Raw genomic sequence first — 18324 nt, forward strand, 5'->3', positions numbered from 1 at the left:
GAGCTTACAGTAAAGGAACCCTTAGGAAGCAGTGACCAAAATATAAAATTCACACTGTAGTTTCTGTGAGGAATAATTCTGTATCAGTATTACAGTGGATTAAAGGAAATTACAGAGGCATGAGAGAGGAGCTGGTCAAAGTTGATTGGAAGGGGACACTAGCAAGGATGATGGCAGAAAAGTAATGGCTGGAATTTCTGGGAGAAATTTGGAAGTCGCAGGATAGATACATCCAAAAGAAGTATTCTAAAGGGGGGATGAGGCAACGGAGGCAGACAAGGGGAGGAAAAGACAATACAAAAGCAAAAGAGATGGCATATAATATAGAAAAAAATGTGTGAAATGAGAGGATTAAGAGGTTTTTAAAAACCAACAGAAGGCAACTAAAAAGCCATAAGGAGAGAAAAGACTGAATCTGAAGGTAAGCTAGCTAATAATATAAAAGAGTAAATAAAAAGTGTTTTCAAACATATAAGGAGTAAAAGAGAGGCAAGAGTAGATATTGGATCACTGGAAAATGAAGCCAGGGTGCTAATATTGGGGGACAAAGAAATGGAGGATGAACTGAGTGAGTACATTGTATCAATCTTTATTGTGGAAGACGCGAGCAGAAATGCCAGAAATGTGAGAGTGACAGGGAGAAGAACTGAAGTGTCACTGTTATTACTAAGGAGAAGGTTCTTGGAAAGCTGAAAAGTCTGAAGGTGGATAATACACCTGGATTCTGAAAGAGGTAGTTGAGACTGTAGAGGCATTAGTAATGATCTTTCAAGAATCGCTAGATTCTGGAATGATTTCTGAAGACTGGAAAATTGCAAATGTCATTCAACTCTTTAAGAAAGGAGATAGGCAGAAAAGTGGAAATTATAGGCCAGTTAGCTTGACTTCAGTGGTTGGGAAGATGTTCGAAAACTGTTAATAAGGACGAAGCTTCAGGGAACTTTGAGGCAATGATAAAATAGGCTAAAAGGCAGCATGGTTTCCTTAAGGAGAAATCTTGCCTGCAAACCTGTTGGAATTCTTTGACAAAAGAACAAGCAAGATAGATGAAAGAGAGTCAGTGCATGTTGTTTACATGGATTTTCAGACGGTCTTTGAGCAAGGTCCCGCACATGAGGCCCCCTAACAAGATGAGAACGGAAAGATGGTAACATGGATAGAGCATTGGTTGTCTGGCAGGAGAAAAAGAGTGGGAATAAAGGGGGCTTTACCCTTTGGCTGCCGGCAATTAGTGGTGTTTCATGGTGTTCAGTGTTGGGACTGTTTCTTTTCACATTATATGTTAATGATTTGGAAGATGGAATTGATGGCTTTATTGCCAAATTTGTAGATGATATGAAGATAAATTTAGAAGCAGGTTGTTTTGAGGAAACAGGGAGTCTGCAGAATGACTTAGACAGATTGGGAGAATGGGCAAAGAAGTAGCAGATGGAATAAGATGTAGGGAAGTGCATGGTCGTGTACTTTGGTACAACATAAAGGTGCAGACTATTTTCTAAATAGGGAGAAAATACAAAAATCTGAGTTGCAAAGGGACTTGTGAGTACTTGTGCAGGATTCCCTCAAGGGTAACTTGCAGGTTGAATTTGGTGGAAAGGAAGACAAATGCAATGTTAGCATTCATTTTGGGAGGACCAGAATACAAGAACAAGGATATAATACTGATGCTTTATAAGTATTGGACAGACCACTTTTGGAGTATTGTGAGCAGTATGGACCCCATAGCAAAGAAAAGATGTGCAGGCATTTGGAGAAAGTTCATGAGAATGATTCAAGAATGAAAGGGTTAACATGACAAGTCTCTAATGGCTCTAGGCCTGTACTCGCTGGAGTTCAGATGAATGCGAGGGGACACATTGCACACCTGTCTAATTTGTTGTGTCTGTGCACAATTACAGACAGTGCCTATAAAAAGATTCACCCCCTTGGAAGTTTTCATGCTTTATTGTTTTACAACATTAAATCAATGTTTTTAATGTGGCTCCTTTTGACACTGATCAACAGAAAAAGACTCTTCCATGTCAAAGTGAAAACAGATCTCTACAAAGTGATCTAAATTAATTACAAATTTGAAACACAAAGTAATTGATTGCATAAATATTCACACCCTTCAAGTCAGTATTTAGTAAATGCACCATAGGCAGCAATTACAGCCTTGAGTCTGTGTGGATAGCTCTCTGGACACTGCAAATTTTTCCCATTCTTCTTTACAAAACTGCTCAAGCTCTGTCAGGTTGCATAGTGATTGTGAGTGAACCACCCTCTTGAAGTCCAGCCACACATTCTCAATTGGATTGAAGTCTGGACTCTGAATTGGCCAGAACATTAGCTTTGTTATTTTTAAGCTATTCCTGCGTAGCTTTATTATTGGGTCATTATCTTTCTGGAAAACAAATCTCCCAAGTTCCCTTGTAGACTGCAGCAGGTTTTCTTAAAGGATTTCCTTGTATTTTGCTACATTCATTTTACCCTCTACCTTCACAAGCCTTCCAGGGCCTGCTGCAGTGAAGCATCCCCATACCGTGCTTCATGGTAGGGATCGTGTGTTTTTAATAATGTGCGGTGTTCCGCTTACGCCAAACATAGCATTAATCTGATGGCCAAAAAGCTCAATTTTGGTTTATCAGACTGTAGAACCTTCTTCCAGGTGACTTCAGAATCTCCCACTTGCCTTCTGGTAAACTCCAGTCAAGACTTCATGTGAGTTTCTTTTTTCAACAGTGGCTTTCTCTTTGCCACTCTCACATAAAGCTGCAACTGGGCAACAGTTGTATGCTCACTCTCTCCCACCTCAGACACTGAAGCTTGTAACCCCTCCAGAGTTGTCATAGGTCTCTTAGTGGTCTTTTCTCTTTCTTGCACAGTCACTCAGTTTCTGAGGACAGCTTGCTCTAGGTAGATTTAAAGCTGTGCCATATTCTTTCCATTTCTTGATGACTGACAATTCCAAGGGATATTCAGTGACTTGGAAATTTTCTTGTATCCATCTCCTGAAATTGTGCTTTTCAATAACTTTTCACAGAGTTGCTTGGAGTGTTCGCTTGTCTTCATGGTGTAGTTTTTGCCAGGATACTGACTCACCAACAGTTAGACCTTCCAGATACAGGTCTTTTTTACTACAATCAATTGAAACAGCTTGACTGCACACAGATTTGTATATAGCAAGGACACATTAACTAATTTTGTCTTCTAAAACCAATTAGCTGCACCAATAATGATTTAGTGTGTCATATTAAAAGGAGGTGAATGCTTGTGCAATCAATCATTTTGTGTTTTAAATTTGTAATTAATTTAGATCACTTTGTAGAGATCCCTTTTCATTCTGTCATAAGAGTCCTTTTTCTGTTCATCAGTTGTCAAAAAAGTCAACTTAAATCCACTGTGATTCATTGCTGTAAAACAATAAAACATAAAAACTTCCAAGGAGGGGTGAATACTTTCTATAAGCACTGTATATATTAAATAAAAGCTGGCACACAATAGATTGTTTTAACTGGTGTACAGGTATCCCCCGCTTTTCGAACAGTCGCTTTACGAAACCTCACTGTTACGAAAGACCTATATTAGTTACCTGTTTTCGCTAACAGAAGGTGTTTTCACTGTTACAAAAAAAGGCAGCACGCAAAAAAAAAAGCAGCACGCGAAAAAAAGCAGCGTGTGCCCCGAGCAGCCAAACTCCTCCCCTGGATTCGGAACTGCATTCTAGCTGGCATTGCTTAAACACATGCCTGTGAGCAGCCGTTAGCAAGATGAGTTCTAAGGTATCGGAAAAGTCTAAAAGAGCTCGGAAGGGTGTTACACTTAGTGTAAAACTAGACATAATTAAGCGTTTCGATCGTGGTGAACGAAGTAAGGATGAAGTGAGTTTGGCTTGTGGAAGTTGATGAAGATGATGTTGAAGAGGTTTTGGCATCCCATGACCTAGAACTGATAGATGAAGAGCTGCTGCAATTGGAAGAGGAAAGGATAACAATCGAAAATGAATGCAGTAGCAAATGGACCGAAAGTGAGGTCGTCCAGGAACTGAACGTGAAGCAACTGCGTGAGATTTTCGCTGCAATGACAAAGTACAACTTTAATTTTGAAAGGGTACGTTGGTTTAGGGCATATTTGCAAGATGGTTTGAGTCCTTAGAAAGAACTGTATGATAGAAAAATGCACGAGGCTAAGCAGTTAAGCAAGCCTTCCACATCAGCCACAGCAGACGACGAACCTCAACCTTCGACATCGAGGCAGGCAGACATAGAAGAAGATGACCTGCCTGCCCTGATGGAAACAGATGATGACGAGATGACACCCCAGTGTCCCACCACCCCAACCCCTGGGCCGCAGACAGATACCGATCCACGAAGAATGCAGCGGTAGCTGGGACACACCCAGCACACCTTTAAGAAAAAAAGCTGAAATAAACAAGCTAATTAATTAGGTGCCGCCCGGCACGTAAATGTCGGCCCAAGTCAGAGGCGATTGCTGATTGCGTCACCTCTGATCTAGGCCGACATTTACGTGCCGGGCGGCACCTAATTAATTAGCTTGTTTATTTCGGCTTTTTTCTTAAAGATGTGCTGGGTGCGTCCCGGCTACCACTGTACCCCTGCATGCTTCGCGGATCGGTATCGGTTTGCAGCCCGGGGGGTGGGGGCCACTGCACCACCCCAACCTCCGATGATTCAGCCTAACCCACCATCATCAGTGTGCTCTGCGCTGTCTTCCCAATTCCGGTAAGTGATACTACACTGTACATACATTATTTCTACTTTATATAGGCTGTGTATTTTTATGCATTATTTGGTATGATTTGGCAGCTTAAATGTTACTGGAGAGAGTGTTTTTGCCGACAGTGCTTGCGCTGTGTTTCTGCCAACAGTGCTTGCATGAGATTTTCGCTACGGAGAACAGTGCAGGCAATGATTGTCGAGAAGTATTTCTACTCTATATAGGCTGTGTACTTATTATTCCTGCTTTTACGACATGTTACTGTTACTTTAGGTTTTATGTGTCATTTGGCATGATTTGGTAGGTTATTTTTGGGTCTGTGAACGCTCACAAATTTTTCCCATATAAATTAATGGTAATTGCTTCTTCGCTTTACGACATTCCGGGCTACGAACCGTTTCATAGGAACGGTCTACCTTCAGATGGCGGGAGAAACCTGTATTCACATTGCAGCAGCAGAGACGTGGTTTTTGAGGAGGATGCAAAGAAAATCATGGACGAAATAAATATCTAACGAGGATGTCATGAACAGAGGAAACACAAAAAGAGAAATAATGTATGAGATCATGAAAAGGCAATGTAACTTCATTGGACATGTGATTAGGAAAGAGGAGTTAGAATGCACGGTAATTATGGGAAAGATTGAAGGGAAGAAAGCAAGAGCAAGACAAAGACAAATAATGATGGAAACAGCAGCCAGAGAACTGGAAATGAATACCAATGAATTGATCCACTTGACCCAAAACAGGAGTGTGTGGGCCATGGCAGTCAAAGCTCAAACTGGGCACGGCACCTGATGATGATGATTCACATTGCAGCAAGAGAGAGAAAACAATGTACAGACAACAGCGTATGCGCAGAAAACAAATCAATACATAGTCCTAAAAGGGGGGGGGGGGTCATTGCTCTTAAAGAAATAGATGCATACATTACACTTTTTGCCACACTTTTTTTTATCAACAGAACAATTTTAGCCACTTCCAGTCTATGGGAATAGGGAGATTTAAAAAAACATTACAGATGAAAATCAGAAACTAAAAAACTGAAAATATTGGAAAGACTCAGCAGATTTGAGGGGAAAATTGGTGAAGAATTTTTAAGAATGGCTCATTGGTGAATTGAGTCAGCTAACTAAGAAACTGCAGATAAATATCAAAGTAACTAGCAGGGATAGTATACACATCAGATGTCCAGTTTAAAATTCCAATCAGAATAGAGCATAAAATGATCGAACAAGATTTAAAAGAAGAGGATGCATTTGCAGAGATCATGTTTGTTATCTGTTCTTCTACATTATGACTACATCCTGCCTAAAGCTTAATCAGTCCTAGTAAATCATGCCAAAGGTCAGTCGGACTTTTTCACTGTACATCAGGTGCATTACCTATCAATATCCTTGAGTTTGCACTGAATTCTCTGAACTATTTAAGTGTAAGGGGTTTCTTCTTTTATGTTACTGCGTATGTTAATCAAAATGGCTCCTTTGTTATGCTAAATGTTGAGAAGGTTCTCTGGCTGCAGCTTGTTTGGGTTATCTTGTTGATAAGAGAGCAAGTGAACCAATGGGTGTCCATGTTATTCCTTTTTGGGGTGATATGCTGTCTCACATGGCTGGGAAATGGGGGTTTTCACGGGGAGTTGGAGGAGAGACCGGGAGTAAGACGGATGTGCTGGGAGCGCTCTGCTCCATCACTTTGGGTGGTCCCAAGCTGCGAGTCGAGGGGGTCGGAGTGGATCACAAGGTGAAGAAAGACGGTCCCGAGCTCCAACTGTATGCACAAAGAAATTGAACTTTGATAAGTTTGGCACCTTTTTTATTTCCTTTTATATTGTATCTCTATTAATCTCATAGTCCTAGTAAGATTTATAAAGTTTAGTCTGTAAAATGTACATTGTGTGCTGGCTGATGATTGATGTTTGAGGCCAAATCAGGTGGCATTGCACAGCAACCGACGCAACCGGGAGACAAGCTCGGGCGGCGGACAGGGGTTTCCCCTAGATAAATATGAGCCGATATAGCTGAGCGTTACATAAGCAACAATGCTATAACAGATGAAAAAATGCAGATCCTGGAAATCTGCAATGAAAATAACTACAACACACGGAATCCCACAGGGATTGGTGCAAGAGCCACAGCTATTTACATTTTGCACTAATGTTTTAAGTAAGGTATGTTGAATCCAAAGATCCATGTGTGTTGATGACTTATAGATGGATAGGTAGGAATATATGTTGTGAGGAGAACGTACAATGTTAGCAAAGGACATAAACCATTTAAAAAGCCAACAAAATGGCAGATGCGAGTCTAATGCAAGGAAATGTGTGGCTATTCACTTCAGTAGAAAAACGGAAAATTGTTATATAAACTATGTGAGGCTGGGGAAAGTTAGTGTTTGAAAGATTCTGGATAATGATCAAAAAAATAAAAAGTTCATTTGCAGTACATACGAAAGCTGATGAAATGTAATGAATGGAATGTTTTATGCATTACAGAAACACAGCATCATGGACAGTGCACAACATGGAAGGATGCCATTCAAACCACCTGGAATCTGCTGGCTCTATGTAGGTTTATCTAGACTCAAACTCTCCAGGGACAGAAATCCATCCACTTGCATTGACACTGACATTCAGCGCCTTATCTTCAATTACTTCTGAGTCAATACTTCAGCATGTTTACTTCAGGTTTAATATTGGTTACAACACAAAGTGTAAGTGAAATATGTTAACCTCTATTTGGATCTTCTGGGCCTCATCTTTTAACCTCTGGATTAATTCTTCACATTGCTGAGTAAAGTCCTTGTTACTTTGAAAGTCTTTTTGACTTCTATTTAATTTCTCTGACAGCTGATCAATCATCTCTTTGCAGGTTTCCAATTGGCTACACTTTTCTTCATACTGACGTTGCAAAGCCACTATTTCATCTTTTAAATTACAGACTGTTTCATTTGTCGCTAATATCTGTCAATACAAATTTCCAAGAATAAACAATCTAATTTCAAATGCATCAATTATTTGTAATTTTTAGAAATATATATTTCTATTACATCATCTTTGTGCCTAGCATGAAAGAAGTGTGGCAAGATATTCCAAATCTCTCTTCTGAGAAGTGAATTATCTTCACTTGGAGAAATATTGGGCTGGAAATTCAAAGAAGCTGTTCCAAAAGGTCCCAAAGAGGATGGAGATAAAATGGCTAAATTTCCAGAGTTGTAGTTCAAAGCTCTCGGCTAATAAATTAGAAACATGGGTTTAAATCCAGTTGGGGAATTTAAATTCAGTATGCTAAATGATCTGGGCCAATTGAGAAGGTAATAATGGGAACCAATCATGTCTGATTCAGTAATTCCCTTTAGAGAAGAGAATCTGCCACTTGTATCCAGCCAGGTCTCCGTGCTATGTATAACAACATAGTTGGCATCTGCCAATTAACACCTTGGGTCTTCAGTTGAAGAATCAATAATAACCCATTTAACAACAATTGAAGGATGTATTAAGAATTGTAATGGTAAGCACTTTACTTTTGGCGATGAATTTCAAGACTAGCTCAGGCTACATCCACACTACGCCGGATAATTTTGAAACCGAAGCTTTTTCTCTTTGTTTTGACCCTCCATCCACACTAAAGCGGCATTTTCATCCCCCGAAAACGGAGATTTTCAGAAACAGTCTCCAGAGTGAATAAATCTGAAAACGCCTAATATCCATTGTAGTGTGTACGGGGTAAACGGAGAGATTTAAAAACGTTGTCATGACAACACGACAACAACAATACACCAGCAACTTTGATGTGTGTTGTAACAACAATGCTTTTTCTGCTTCTGCTTGGTACTGCGCCAGCACTGCCGTACGGCTGTTATAACACGCAGTCGGTGTGAACGGCGTGAGAGTTAAATTGTAAATGAGCTTTTTTGACTATTTAAAAACGCTGTCATGACGTGCCGGAACAGACGGCCGCAGCGCGGCATTTCATTGTTTTCTTGAACACAACCCCCCACACAACCTAACAATTTCAGAACAGACGGCAACGAGACTGAAGCCAGAAGAGGTAGAAATGTACTCACCAAATACTTTGATCCATAGCTTACTGAATAAATAAGTATACTCACTTTGCCCTGTTTTCTGTCCTTACTTGTATGAAGGTGGTTTACCTATTTATGCAAATACTTCTCTAACAGTAGATGTGTAACAGCCTAATGTAACATTGTATGGAAATACAAGATAACACTGATGCAGACATGTTTTATACATTTAACAGGGTACTTTATTAATGCAACAGAGTTAGTCAGTTTTTCAATGTTCGTCGTCAGCCGGGTCATACTGTCCGTGAACTCCCTGTCGGTTGCCTCCATATGCTCCAGTGTTTGTTTTTTTTAGTTTTAAGTCCTCCTGCGCGAGAGCCAAGAGCAGATCCTTTGAAGTTTTTCTACTCTGTAACTGAACACACGCACTAAGTATACCGTTTCCTCTTCGCTTGTTTTCTGTGTGTCCTACGTGTGCCCTACGTGTGCCCAGTAGAGGAGATTCGCCCAAATAGCCATGTTAGTATGGACAGAGATATTTTGAAAAATGCTTAGTGTGTACGCCTGTCGTTTTTACTCGAAACCGCCGTTTTCAAAATTATCCGGCGTAGTGTGGACATAGCCTCAGAAACACTACACCTCTGAATAAAATGTTAAATTCCTAAATAAAAACTCTATTGGACTGTGTTGCAACAGGTTGTCAGTGAAGCAACACAAGGGATACACATTGACCAGAATTTCTTTTCCTCAATTCACCTGTGGCAGATGTATCTGACCATGAAAATATCGGCAGGAGTGACCAGCACACAGTACTTGTACAGACAAAAAACAATGACCCCACACTCACTGATGTCCCACCAAGACTCCTGCTAGTGTTGTGTTGCATAAAGGAAGACAATTGTGGTTACATCAATGATCTGAAACCATGCCCCACCCCCCTCGGACATCAGTGCTTTTTCTCAGGGCTTTGCCTGAGGCCTGACCATTTTCACTACTTCTACAATAAACTGTCCATCATTTGGTACAAAATGTGATGTTTGCTAATGCTTGCAGAAGGTTCAACTTTACTCACAGTTTTTCAGTTTTCACTTACACAGCTCTAATTCTATCTTTAATATCTCTATTTTTCCCTTTCAAGGTTCTTTTGAAGACCCTGACCTAGAGTTACACGCTGACTTCGGTTTTTTGCAGGAATAGGACCTGCTCTCAGGGTCTAACGACTGCCCACTATCTGATATACCAAGGACGTAGTTTAGAAGATTAGCATGCCTTCAGGGTTCTGTGATTTCGTGGCTCTGGAGGCGGGCGGACTCATGGTCGGTGCCTCTGCAGGGAATTGGTGTGTCGTGGGAGATGGAAGATTGAAAGCACTGAGCTGGCTGCTGGCTTGTGCCCAGAGACCCGAGTACTTTGGGCACAGAACTTGAAAAAAGCAATGCAATGGACTTTTAACATCATAAATCAGCGAGTTGTTTGTTAATGTCTCCCCTCTCGCTGTAAAACAGAGATACCTCTTTTTCCTTTATTATGGAGAGGGAGAGAGCCAATGGTATGTCGAATTACTGGGAGAACAAGTAGTCTTTGGGGCACTACAAGTCTGTGTCTTTATTGATGCTTGCTGCATGCTTGAATGCTCGGTGGGGGCGGGGTGCCAATACTTTTATTACTGTGGGGGAGGGGGTATCATTGCTTTGCTGCTGCTTACGTGTGGGAGGGGGGAATTGTGGGAGGGCTTTGGGGTTCTAACATTTACCTGTCATTCATTCTTTGGGGCACTCCTCTGTTTTCATGGATGGTTGCGAATAAAAAAGAATTTCCGAATGTATATTGTATACATTTCTGTGATATTAAATGTACTTTTGAAACATTTGAAACAAGTTTGAAAGAAGGCCGTATACCACATAAGTGCCAATCTGTAACCATCTACAATGCGGGAGAGTTTAATCACATATATAATGACCATATCAAAAAAAAAAGGCAGTCCAAACCCTTACTCCTGACACACAATTCCTTTACCATTGCCACATCACCATTTTCAACATTTTGGAGATCAGCACTGACCAGAATCTTAACTAGCCACATAAATACAGGTGAGAAATGAATAAGAAGTTGGGAAATCTGCATTGAATAGCTTACATCTGGACAACATACTATTAACAAAGCATGAGTTAGGACAGCCATGGAATACTCTTCACTTGCCCACTTGAGTTCAACTCCAACAACAGATGATCAATGTGACATCATCCATGATAAGTTGCTTCTTTAATTGTCATCTGCTCCACCACTGTAAACATCCCTTTTCTCTAGCACGACCACACAATGGCAGCAACATACACATCTATAAACTGCTCTACAATAACTTGACCAACTACACCAACAACGCTACCCAAACCTAAGATTCCTACCACTAGGAAAGCTAAAGAGACTAGGTGCATAGAAACACTACCACCAGCAGGGTCTTCTTCCAAATCATACACAATTCCAATGTGGAAATATATCACTGTTCCTTCATAATCCCTGGTTGTAAATTATGGAGATCACTCCACATCAGAAAGATGACAAAGCTACAAAAAAATAGCTCAAGGATAATTAGCCATTGGCAATAAATGTTGGACTTGCCACTGATATCCATATCTCAAAAAAGGATTTTTAAAAACTAAAATGCTTCTAAATGGTTTAGATATAGAAAATAACCAGAAGCTCATCTATCTGGGTCTGGACTATCAGCAAAAAAAATTCTGCTACAAATTGTGAACTCTTATCTGTAAGTTACCCCTTACTCTACCAATTTAACAAAGAGGCCAGACTTGGTTCAATGTGGAGAGCAGTGAGAGCTACGGGGAGCATGGCTACATGACCCTAGAAACTGTGTTATCCTGGTGAAGTTAAAACATCAATAGCAGAATACAATAAACAGTGTAAAACAACCCCACTAAAGAGTCAGCCCAAAGCATGGGTCACAGTTTGAAAATAATAGATCTGCCATCTAGAAAAGAGATGAGGAGAAATTTCTTTACCCTAATTCAAGAGAGGGAAATGACAGAAGTATATAAAATTATGAGAAGCACAGGGAAGAGTCAAGATATTCTCAATATTCCTGGATTTCAGTGCTTCAAGAGGGATAGTGAGGGCAGAAAAAGGGGAGGAGGGGTGGCATTACTGGTCAGGGATACTATTACAGCTACTATTACAGGGTAATGTAGCAGGATCCTCTTTTGAGTCAGTATGGGTGGAAGTCAGGAACAGGAAGGGAGCAGTTACTCTACTGGGGGTATTCTATAGGCCCCCTGGTAGCAGCAGAGATACAGAGGAGCAGATTGGGAGGCAGATTTTGGAAAGGTGCAAAAATAACAGGGTTGTTATCATGGGTGACTTTAACTTCCCTAATATTGATTGGCACCTGATTAGTTCCAAGGGTTTAGATGGGGCAGAGTTTGTTAAGTGTGTCCAGGATGGATTCCTGTCTCAGTATGTGGACAGGCCGACTAGGGGGAATGCCATACTAGATCTAGTACTTGGTAATGAACCGGGTCAGGTCACAGATCTCTCAGTGGGTGAGCATCTGGGGGACAGTGACCACCGCTCCCTGGCCTTTAGCATTATCATGGAGAAGGATAGAATCAGAGAGGACAGGGAAATTTTTAATTGGGGAAGGGCAAATTATGAGGCTATAAGGCTAGAACTTGCGGGTGTGAATTGGGATGATGTTTTTGCAGGGAAATGTACTATGGACATGTAGTCGATGTTTAGAGATCTCTTGCAGGATGTTAGGGATAAATTTGTCCCGGTGAGGAAGATAAAGAATGGTAGGGTGAAGGAACCCTGTGTGACAAGTGAGGTGGAAAATCTAATCAGGTGGAAGAAGGCAGCATACATGAGATTTAGGAAGTAGGGATCAGATGGGTCTATTGAGGAATATAGGGAAGCAAGAAAGGAGCTTAAGAAGGGGCTGAGGAGAGCAAGAAAGGGGCATGAGAAGGCCTTGGCGAGTAGGGTAAAGGAAAACCCCACGGCATTCTTCAATTATGTGAAGAAAAAAAGGATGACAGGAGTGAAGGTAGGACCGATTAGAGATAAAGGTGGGACGATGTGCCTGGAGGCTGTGGAAGCGAGCGAGGTCCTCAATGAATACTTCTCTTCAGTATTCACCAATGAGAGGGAACTTGATGATGGTGACGACAATATGATGAGGTTGATGTTCTTGAGCATGTTGATATTAAGGGAGAGGAGGTGTTGGAGTTGTTAAAATACATTAGGACGGATAAGTCCCCGGGGCCTGACGGAATATTCCCCAGGCTGCTCCACGAGGCGAGGGAAGAGATTGCTGAGCCTCTGGCTAGGATCTTTATGTCCTCGTTGTCCACGGGAATGGTACCGGATGATTGGAGGGAGTCAAGTGTTGTCCCCTTGTTCAAAAAAGATAACAGGGATAGTCCAGGTAATTATAGACCAGCGAGCCTTACGTCTGTGGTGGGAAAGCTGTTGGAAAAGATCCTTAGAGATAGGATCCCTGGGCATTTAGAGAATCATGGTCTGATCAGGGACAGTCAGCACATCTTTGTGAAGGGCAGATTGTGTCTAGCAAGCCTGATAGAGTTCTTTGAGGAGGTGACCAGGCATATAGATGAGGGTAGTGCAGTGGATGTGATCTATATGGATTTTAGTAAGGCATTTGACAAAGTTCCACATGGTAGGCTTATTCAGAAAGTCAGAAGACATGGGATCCAGGGAAGTTTGGCCAGGTGGATTCAGAATTGGCTTGCCTGCAGAAGGCAGAGGGTCATGGTGGAGGGAGTACATTCAGATTGAAGGATTGTGACTAGTGGTGTCCCACAAGGATCTGTTCTGGGACCTCTACTTTCGTGATTTTTATTAACGACCTGGATGTGGGGGTAGAAGGGTGGGTTGGCAAGTTTGCAGACAACACAAAGGTTGGTGGTGTTGTCGATAGTGTAGGGGATTGTCAAAGATTGTAGGGAGACATTGCTAGGATGCAGAAGTGGGCTGAGAAGTGGCAGATGGAGTTCAACCTGGAGAAGTGTGAAGTGGTACACTTTGGAAGGACAAACTCCAAGGCAGAGTACAAAGTAAATAGCAGGATACTTGGTAGTGTGGAGGAACAGAGGGATCTCGGGGTACATGTCCACAGATCCCTGAAAGTTGCCTCACAGGTGGATAGGGTAGTTAAGAAAGCTTATGGGGTGTTAGCTTTCATAAGTCGAGGGATAGAGTTTAAGAGTCGCGATGTAATGATGCAGCTCTATAAAACTCTGGTTAGGCCACACTTGGAGTACTGTGTCCAGTTCTGGTCACCTCACTATAGGAAGTATGTGGAAGCATTGGAAAGGGTACAGAGGAGACTTACCAGAATGCTGCCTGGTTTAGAGAGTATGCATTATGATCAGAGATTAAGGGAGCTAGGGCTTTACTCTTTGGAGAGAAGGAGGATGAGAGGAGACATGATAGAGGTGTACAAGATAATAAGAGGAATAGATAGCGTGGATAACCAGCGCCTCTTGCCCAGGGCACCACTGCTCAATACAAGAGGTAAGGGGTGGGAAGTTCAAGGGGGATATTAGAGGAAGGTTTTTTACTCAGAGAGTGAGTGCGTGGAATGCACTGCCTGAGTCAGTGGTGGAGGCAGATACACTAGTGAAGTTTAAGAGACTACTAGACAGGTATATGGAGGGATTTAAGGTAGGGGCTTATATGGGAGGCAGGGTTTGAGGGTCGGCACAACATTGTGGGCCGAAGGGCCTGTACTGTGCTGTACTGTTCTATGTTCTATGTTCTAAAATCTATTTTCTTTGGTAGGGATAACAAACACAAAACGGCAGTAAGTTTGAAGTGAGAAGGAGTTTTGAAAGTGAAACACTCTGGTCGGGTCAGCTGCGCAAGTCCAGGGAAGACAATCTCTGGTCCTGCCGAACATGGGAGATTGAGGCGCAAGCCCAACCGAAAACCCCTGTGTGAGTGGATGCTGCGTGATTCGTTACCCTGTTCCAAATAAGTGCCACGAAATAACGGACTCACACTATAGTTAAAAGATTTAGCTTTATAATTCTTCATTTGACCAAAGGGTTAGTAAAGAGAGAACAAAAAAAAGAAAAGGGTCCATTTTAATGAAAGAGTCTAATGTGCACAAGTTGGAGCTCACAGCTTCCCCTTCGCCGATCCTCCTTTGATCTCAGCCCGGGCTTCGTTGAATCATGGCCCCGCTCCAGGTCGAATCTACGACCCCTTCTCTCCAGCAGCTTCTCTCTTCCTCTCCTTAACAAAAGCCCCAAGCCTAAACTTAAAGTCCCTCACTAGAGAAACCTCCCCTTAATCCAGCCATCCTAATTGGATGACACACAATTCTCCTATCCCCTATCTTCAACGGTAACCCAAACAAGCAGCTCGCAGAGAACAGCACGAAAACCAAAAACAGAACAGCTAACAATTAGAAAAAATGAACCATGGCATTACAAAAGGAACTTGAAGGGGAAGCTTTTTTTACACAAAGAGTGGCTGATAGTTGGAACATGCTGCCAGAGGAAGTGGTGGAAAGAGATAGCATGTCTCATTTCCAAGGTATTTAAATAGGCAAGGTATTGAATGATATGCTGCTAATGCAGCAAACAGGATTAGTGTGGATGGGCAAAAAAGATGGCAGGTACTTAGTGAGTCAAAGGGTCCATTTCAGTGATGTATGATTCTATGACTGACTCTTTGAATCTTTGGAATCAACCATCCAAAGTGCTGAGGAGGTTAAATTGATTAGAGTCATAAAGACAGAGATAATTTTTTATGTGAAGGTAACCAAACGACATGGAGTAACAAGAAGGAATATAAAAGTGAATAGAGGATACATAATATGGAAGGAATAAAAGCAGACTCTAATCCAACATATGTTTAATTGATTTTAAATAATTAAAACTGACAATAAAACCTACTCAGGACAACTGGTGTACTCTAGTCAGTTTATTGACCAGAAAATAATTAACTGTTTTTAAACTTTATGCTCAAAGGAAAACACATCCTGTACATATAATTTAAGTAGCTTTGTGAGTGACATTTATCATTAATTTGTAAAGTCTAAGTGCGACTAATTTCTATTATGCCTCTGGGGCATGATGAGTAATGTGATCTTAAGAAACATCTTAATTGATATCACACTAAGTCCAGCCACATTTTGCATTGATATTCTACAGTAGAAGGTAGAGCAGTAAATAAGTACTTCAGATTCTTTTGCCATCAGTGAGAACAGGATAATTTAACTGCATATACTGTAGTTCTTATAGGAAAAAAATAATTTGTTGTGTCAAATTATTTCTAAGGCAGTGAGGAATTATATCTGGCTAAAAGACACATTGAGATAAGATAAAAGAGATTGATAATGGAATAAAGAAAAAAAAAGTGATTGAATTAGAAGAGATATAACCACAAGGAAAGACCCTTTATCTGAAAGTGTTGAACTCATTGTTGAATCTAAAAAACACTATAAAATACATGGTTGAAACATGACCCTAAACTCAGATTGAGCTTCATTGGAGCAGTGTAGGAGACTGAAGACTGAACAGATAAGTAAGTCAAAGTAGGAATTGTAAGGAGAATTATAGTGGTGCATGTTCAGAAGTTCAGTCATGGTTTTAAACTGAAAAGAGGTTTTTCCCCATTACAGAACAGGCTGTATTGTTAGCAATGAATGCAGTGAAGTATGGTGAAAGAAATGCAAGTATATCACAATTTCATCTCAAGAGTACATTTGGGTTTGCAAAGAATAGGAAAAGAAGGAGGTAAAAGGAGAATGTTGCATCTCCAGCATTTGCATGGTAAGGGAAAGATGTGTAATAGTGATAGGAGAATAAGTTAAATCACAGTATTGTACCACAATCCTTCATAATGCTGACAGAGGGAGCAAGGAGAGATATGTGCTGATAATATTACATTGGGAGTACTGGAAATGGTGGGATTGACTATGCCGCTGATGGATTGAAAGATAAGGATTTGAAACTGAGTAGTCATACAACTTACGACAAGCAGACGAGTCAAATATAACACCATACCTGATGATTTGATTCTTCTTTAAGGTTTTGCACATGATTCTCCAGGTGATGTATCCTGTCAGTGCTTGTCTGATATTTCTGCTTGTATAGATCTGCAGTAGATTCAGAAGTCAATGCCTGATTGTGGCTTTCTGTAACTTGATTTTGTAGAAGCTCAATCTGCTTTCTTAAATGCATATTCTCAGATTTCTCTTTTTTAATGGTGTCTTCATGCTTTTCAACCTATAAAACAATTAACTTACTTTGTTAAAAAGCAGTTGCAATTCTCCTTGGCTTGCAACAGGCTGTTTAGCTTTCCAGAAATTGACATATTAATGGGTATACAGGCAGACTCCTGCATTAAAGCAGTTTGTATACATTTTTGCTTCATAAAATTCACAAATCATTACCAAAAAATTTGGGTTATAGAATCAATATTTACTCTTATGGAATTTATTGTTCATAAAACTAAATACATAAAGACATATTTTTGATACTTGTGCATGTAATGTGGCTTTGCTTTACAGAAAATCAGGACACACATATTTCTTCTAGAAACACAATCTCTCCTGCAACATGTGGGGTCATCTGTATTCTCCAGAAATCACTTGTGTAAGGAATACTGTCAGATCATTATAAAATGCAAACTGGGAAACTGCAACATAGCTCTGCTTTTTATGGTGCGATAAGTCAGATTTCATTCTTGCCAGTTTTGTTTTGATTTAACATAAAAATGAGAGAGTAGTGGATTCGCCCCAATGCATCATAGTCACATCCCTCACACCATTGGTAACATCTACATAGGTGCTGTCTTAAGAAGGCAACAGTTGTCATCAAGATGCCTACTGTTATGTTACTTCTGTTTAAACGTACCGTGGGTTAACAGTAAAGAATCATATTTTGGAAGAATTAGAGAACTTTTATTTACAGTAATAAACAAACACGTCTTAACCCAGCCACGTGCTGGAACATTCTGTCAATCCCGCTTGCTCAGTGCTCTGTCCGATCATGTACTGGCATATCATTGCACGTGATATCACCACATCTTCCTTTCCTTAAACAGAAAAACAATTAACAACATTAATCAAAGCAAATAGATAATTCAACAAGTCTCTATCAGTCTCTCTGTGGGTTTACGAACATGAATAGACCTTCTAAGTGGTACACACAGATCTTGTGTTTCCTTGTTATCATTTACATGTTTTGTCTCGTCTGCATCAGTTAACTGAATCTCTGAAATTGGCTCTTTCTTGAGGTCTTTGTGATTCCTTCTTACCACTGCTCCCTCCTCTGTTTGGACCATGTATGATCTGGGTTGTATTTCTTCAAGTACTGTAGCTTTCTGTGTCCATGTGTTCATTTTGTCTTGTATCCTCACTTCATCTCCCTGATGCAGTTCAGGTAATGGATGAGAACATCTATCAAAGTATATTTTCTGCTTTGCTTTGTGTTCATCTTTCCACCTTTTCACTTCTTCACCTTCCTCTGTTTTCAGAAGGCTCTCATCCATTGGCAGATTAGATCTCAAACGTCGTCCCATCAAGAGCTGAGGTAAAAAT

General features: G+C 40.7%; 1 protein-coding gene across 12 annotated transcripts in view; it reads right to left on the reverse strand.

Annotated features, from left to right (window-relative positions):
- Positions 1-18324, reverse strand: part of LOC140195234 (uncharacterized) — a 665367-nt gene that overhangs the window by 261605 nt on the left and 385438 nt on the right. For all 12 annotated transcript variants that reach the window (XM_072253281.1, XM_072253262.1, XM_072253330.1 and 9 more), the window contains one exon: positions 16787-17008. In XM_072253281.1, the coding sequence (XP_072109382.1) occupies positions 16787-17008 (222 nt within the window). The remainder of the gene's footprint in view (positions 1-16786; positions 17009-18324) is intronic.

This window comes from Mobula birostris, chromosome 1, assembly GCF_030028105.1.
Source record: "Mobula birostris isolate sMobBir1 chromosome 1, sMobBir1.hap1, whole genome shotgun sequence".
In the NCBI taxonomy this organism is placed as follows: Eukaryota; Metazoa; Chordata; class Chondrichthyes; order Myliobatiformes; family Myliobatidae; genus Mobula; species Mobula birostris.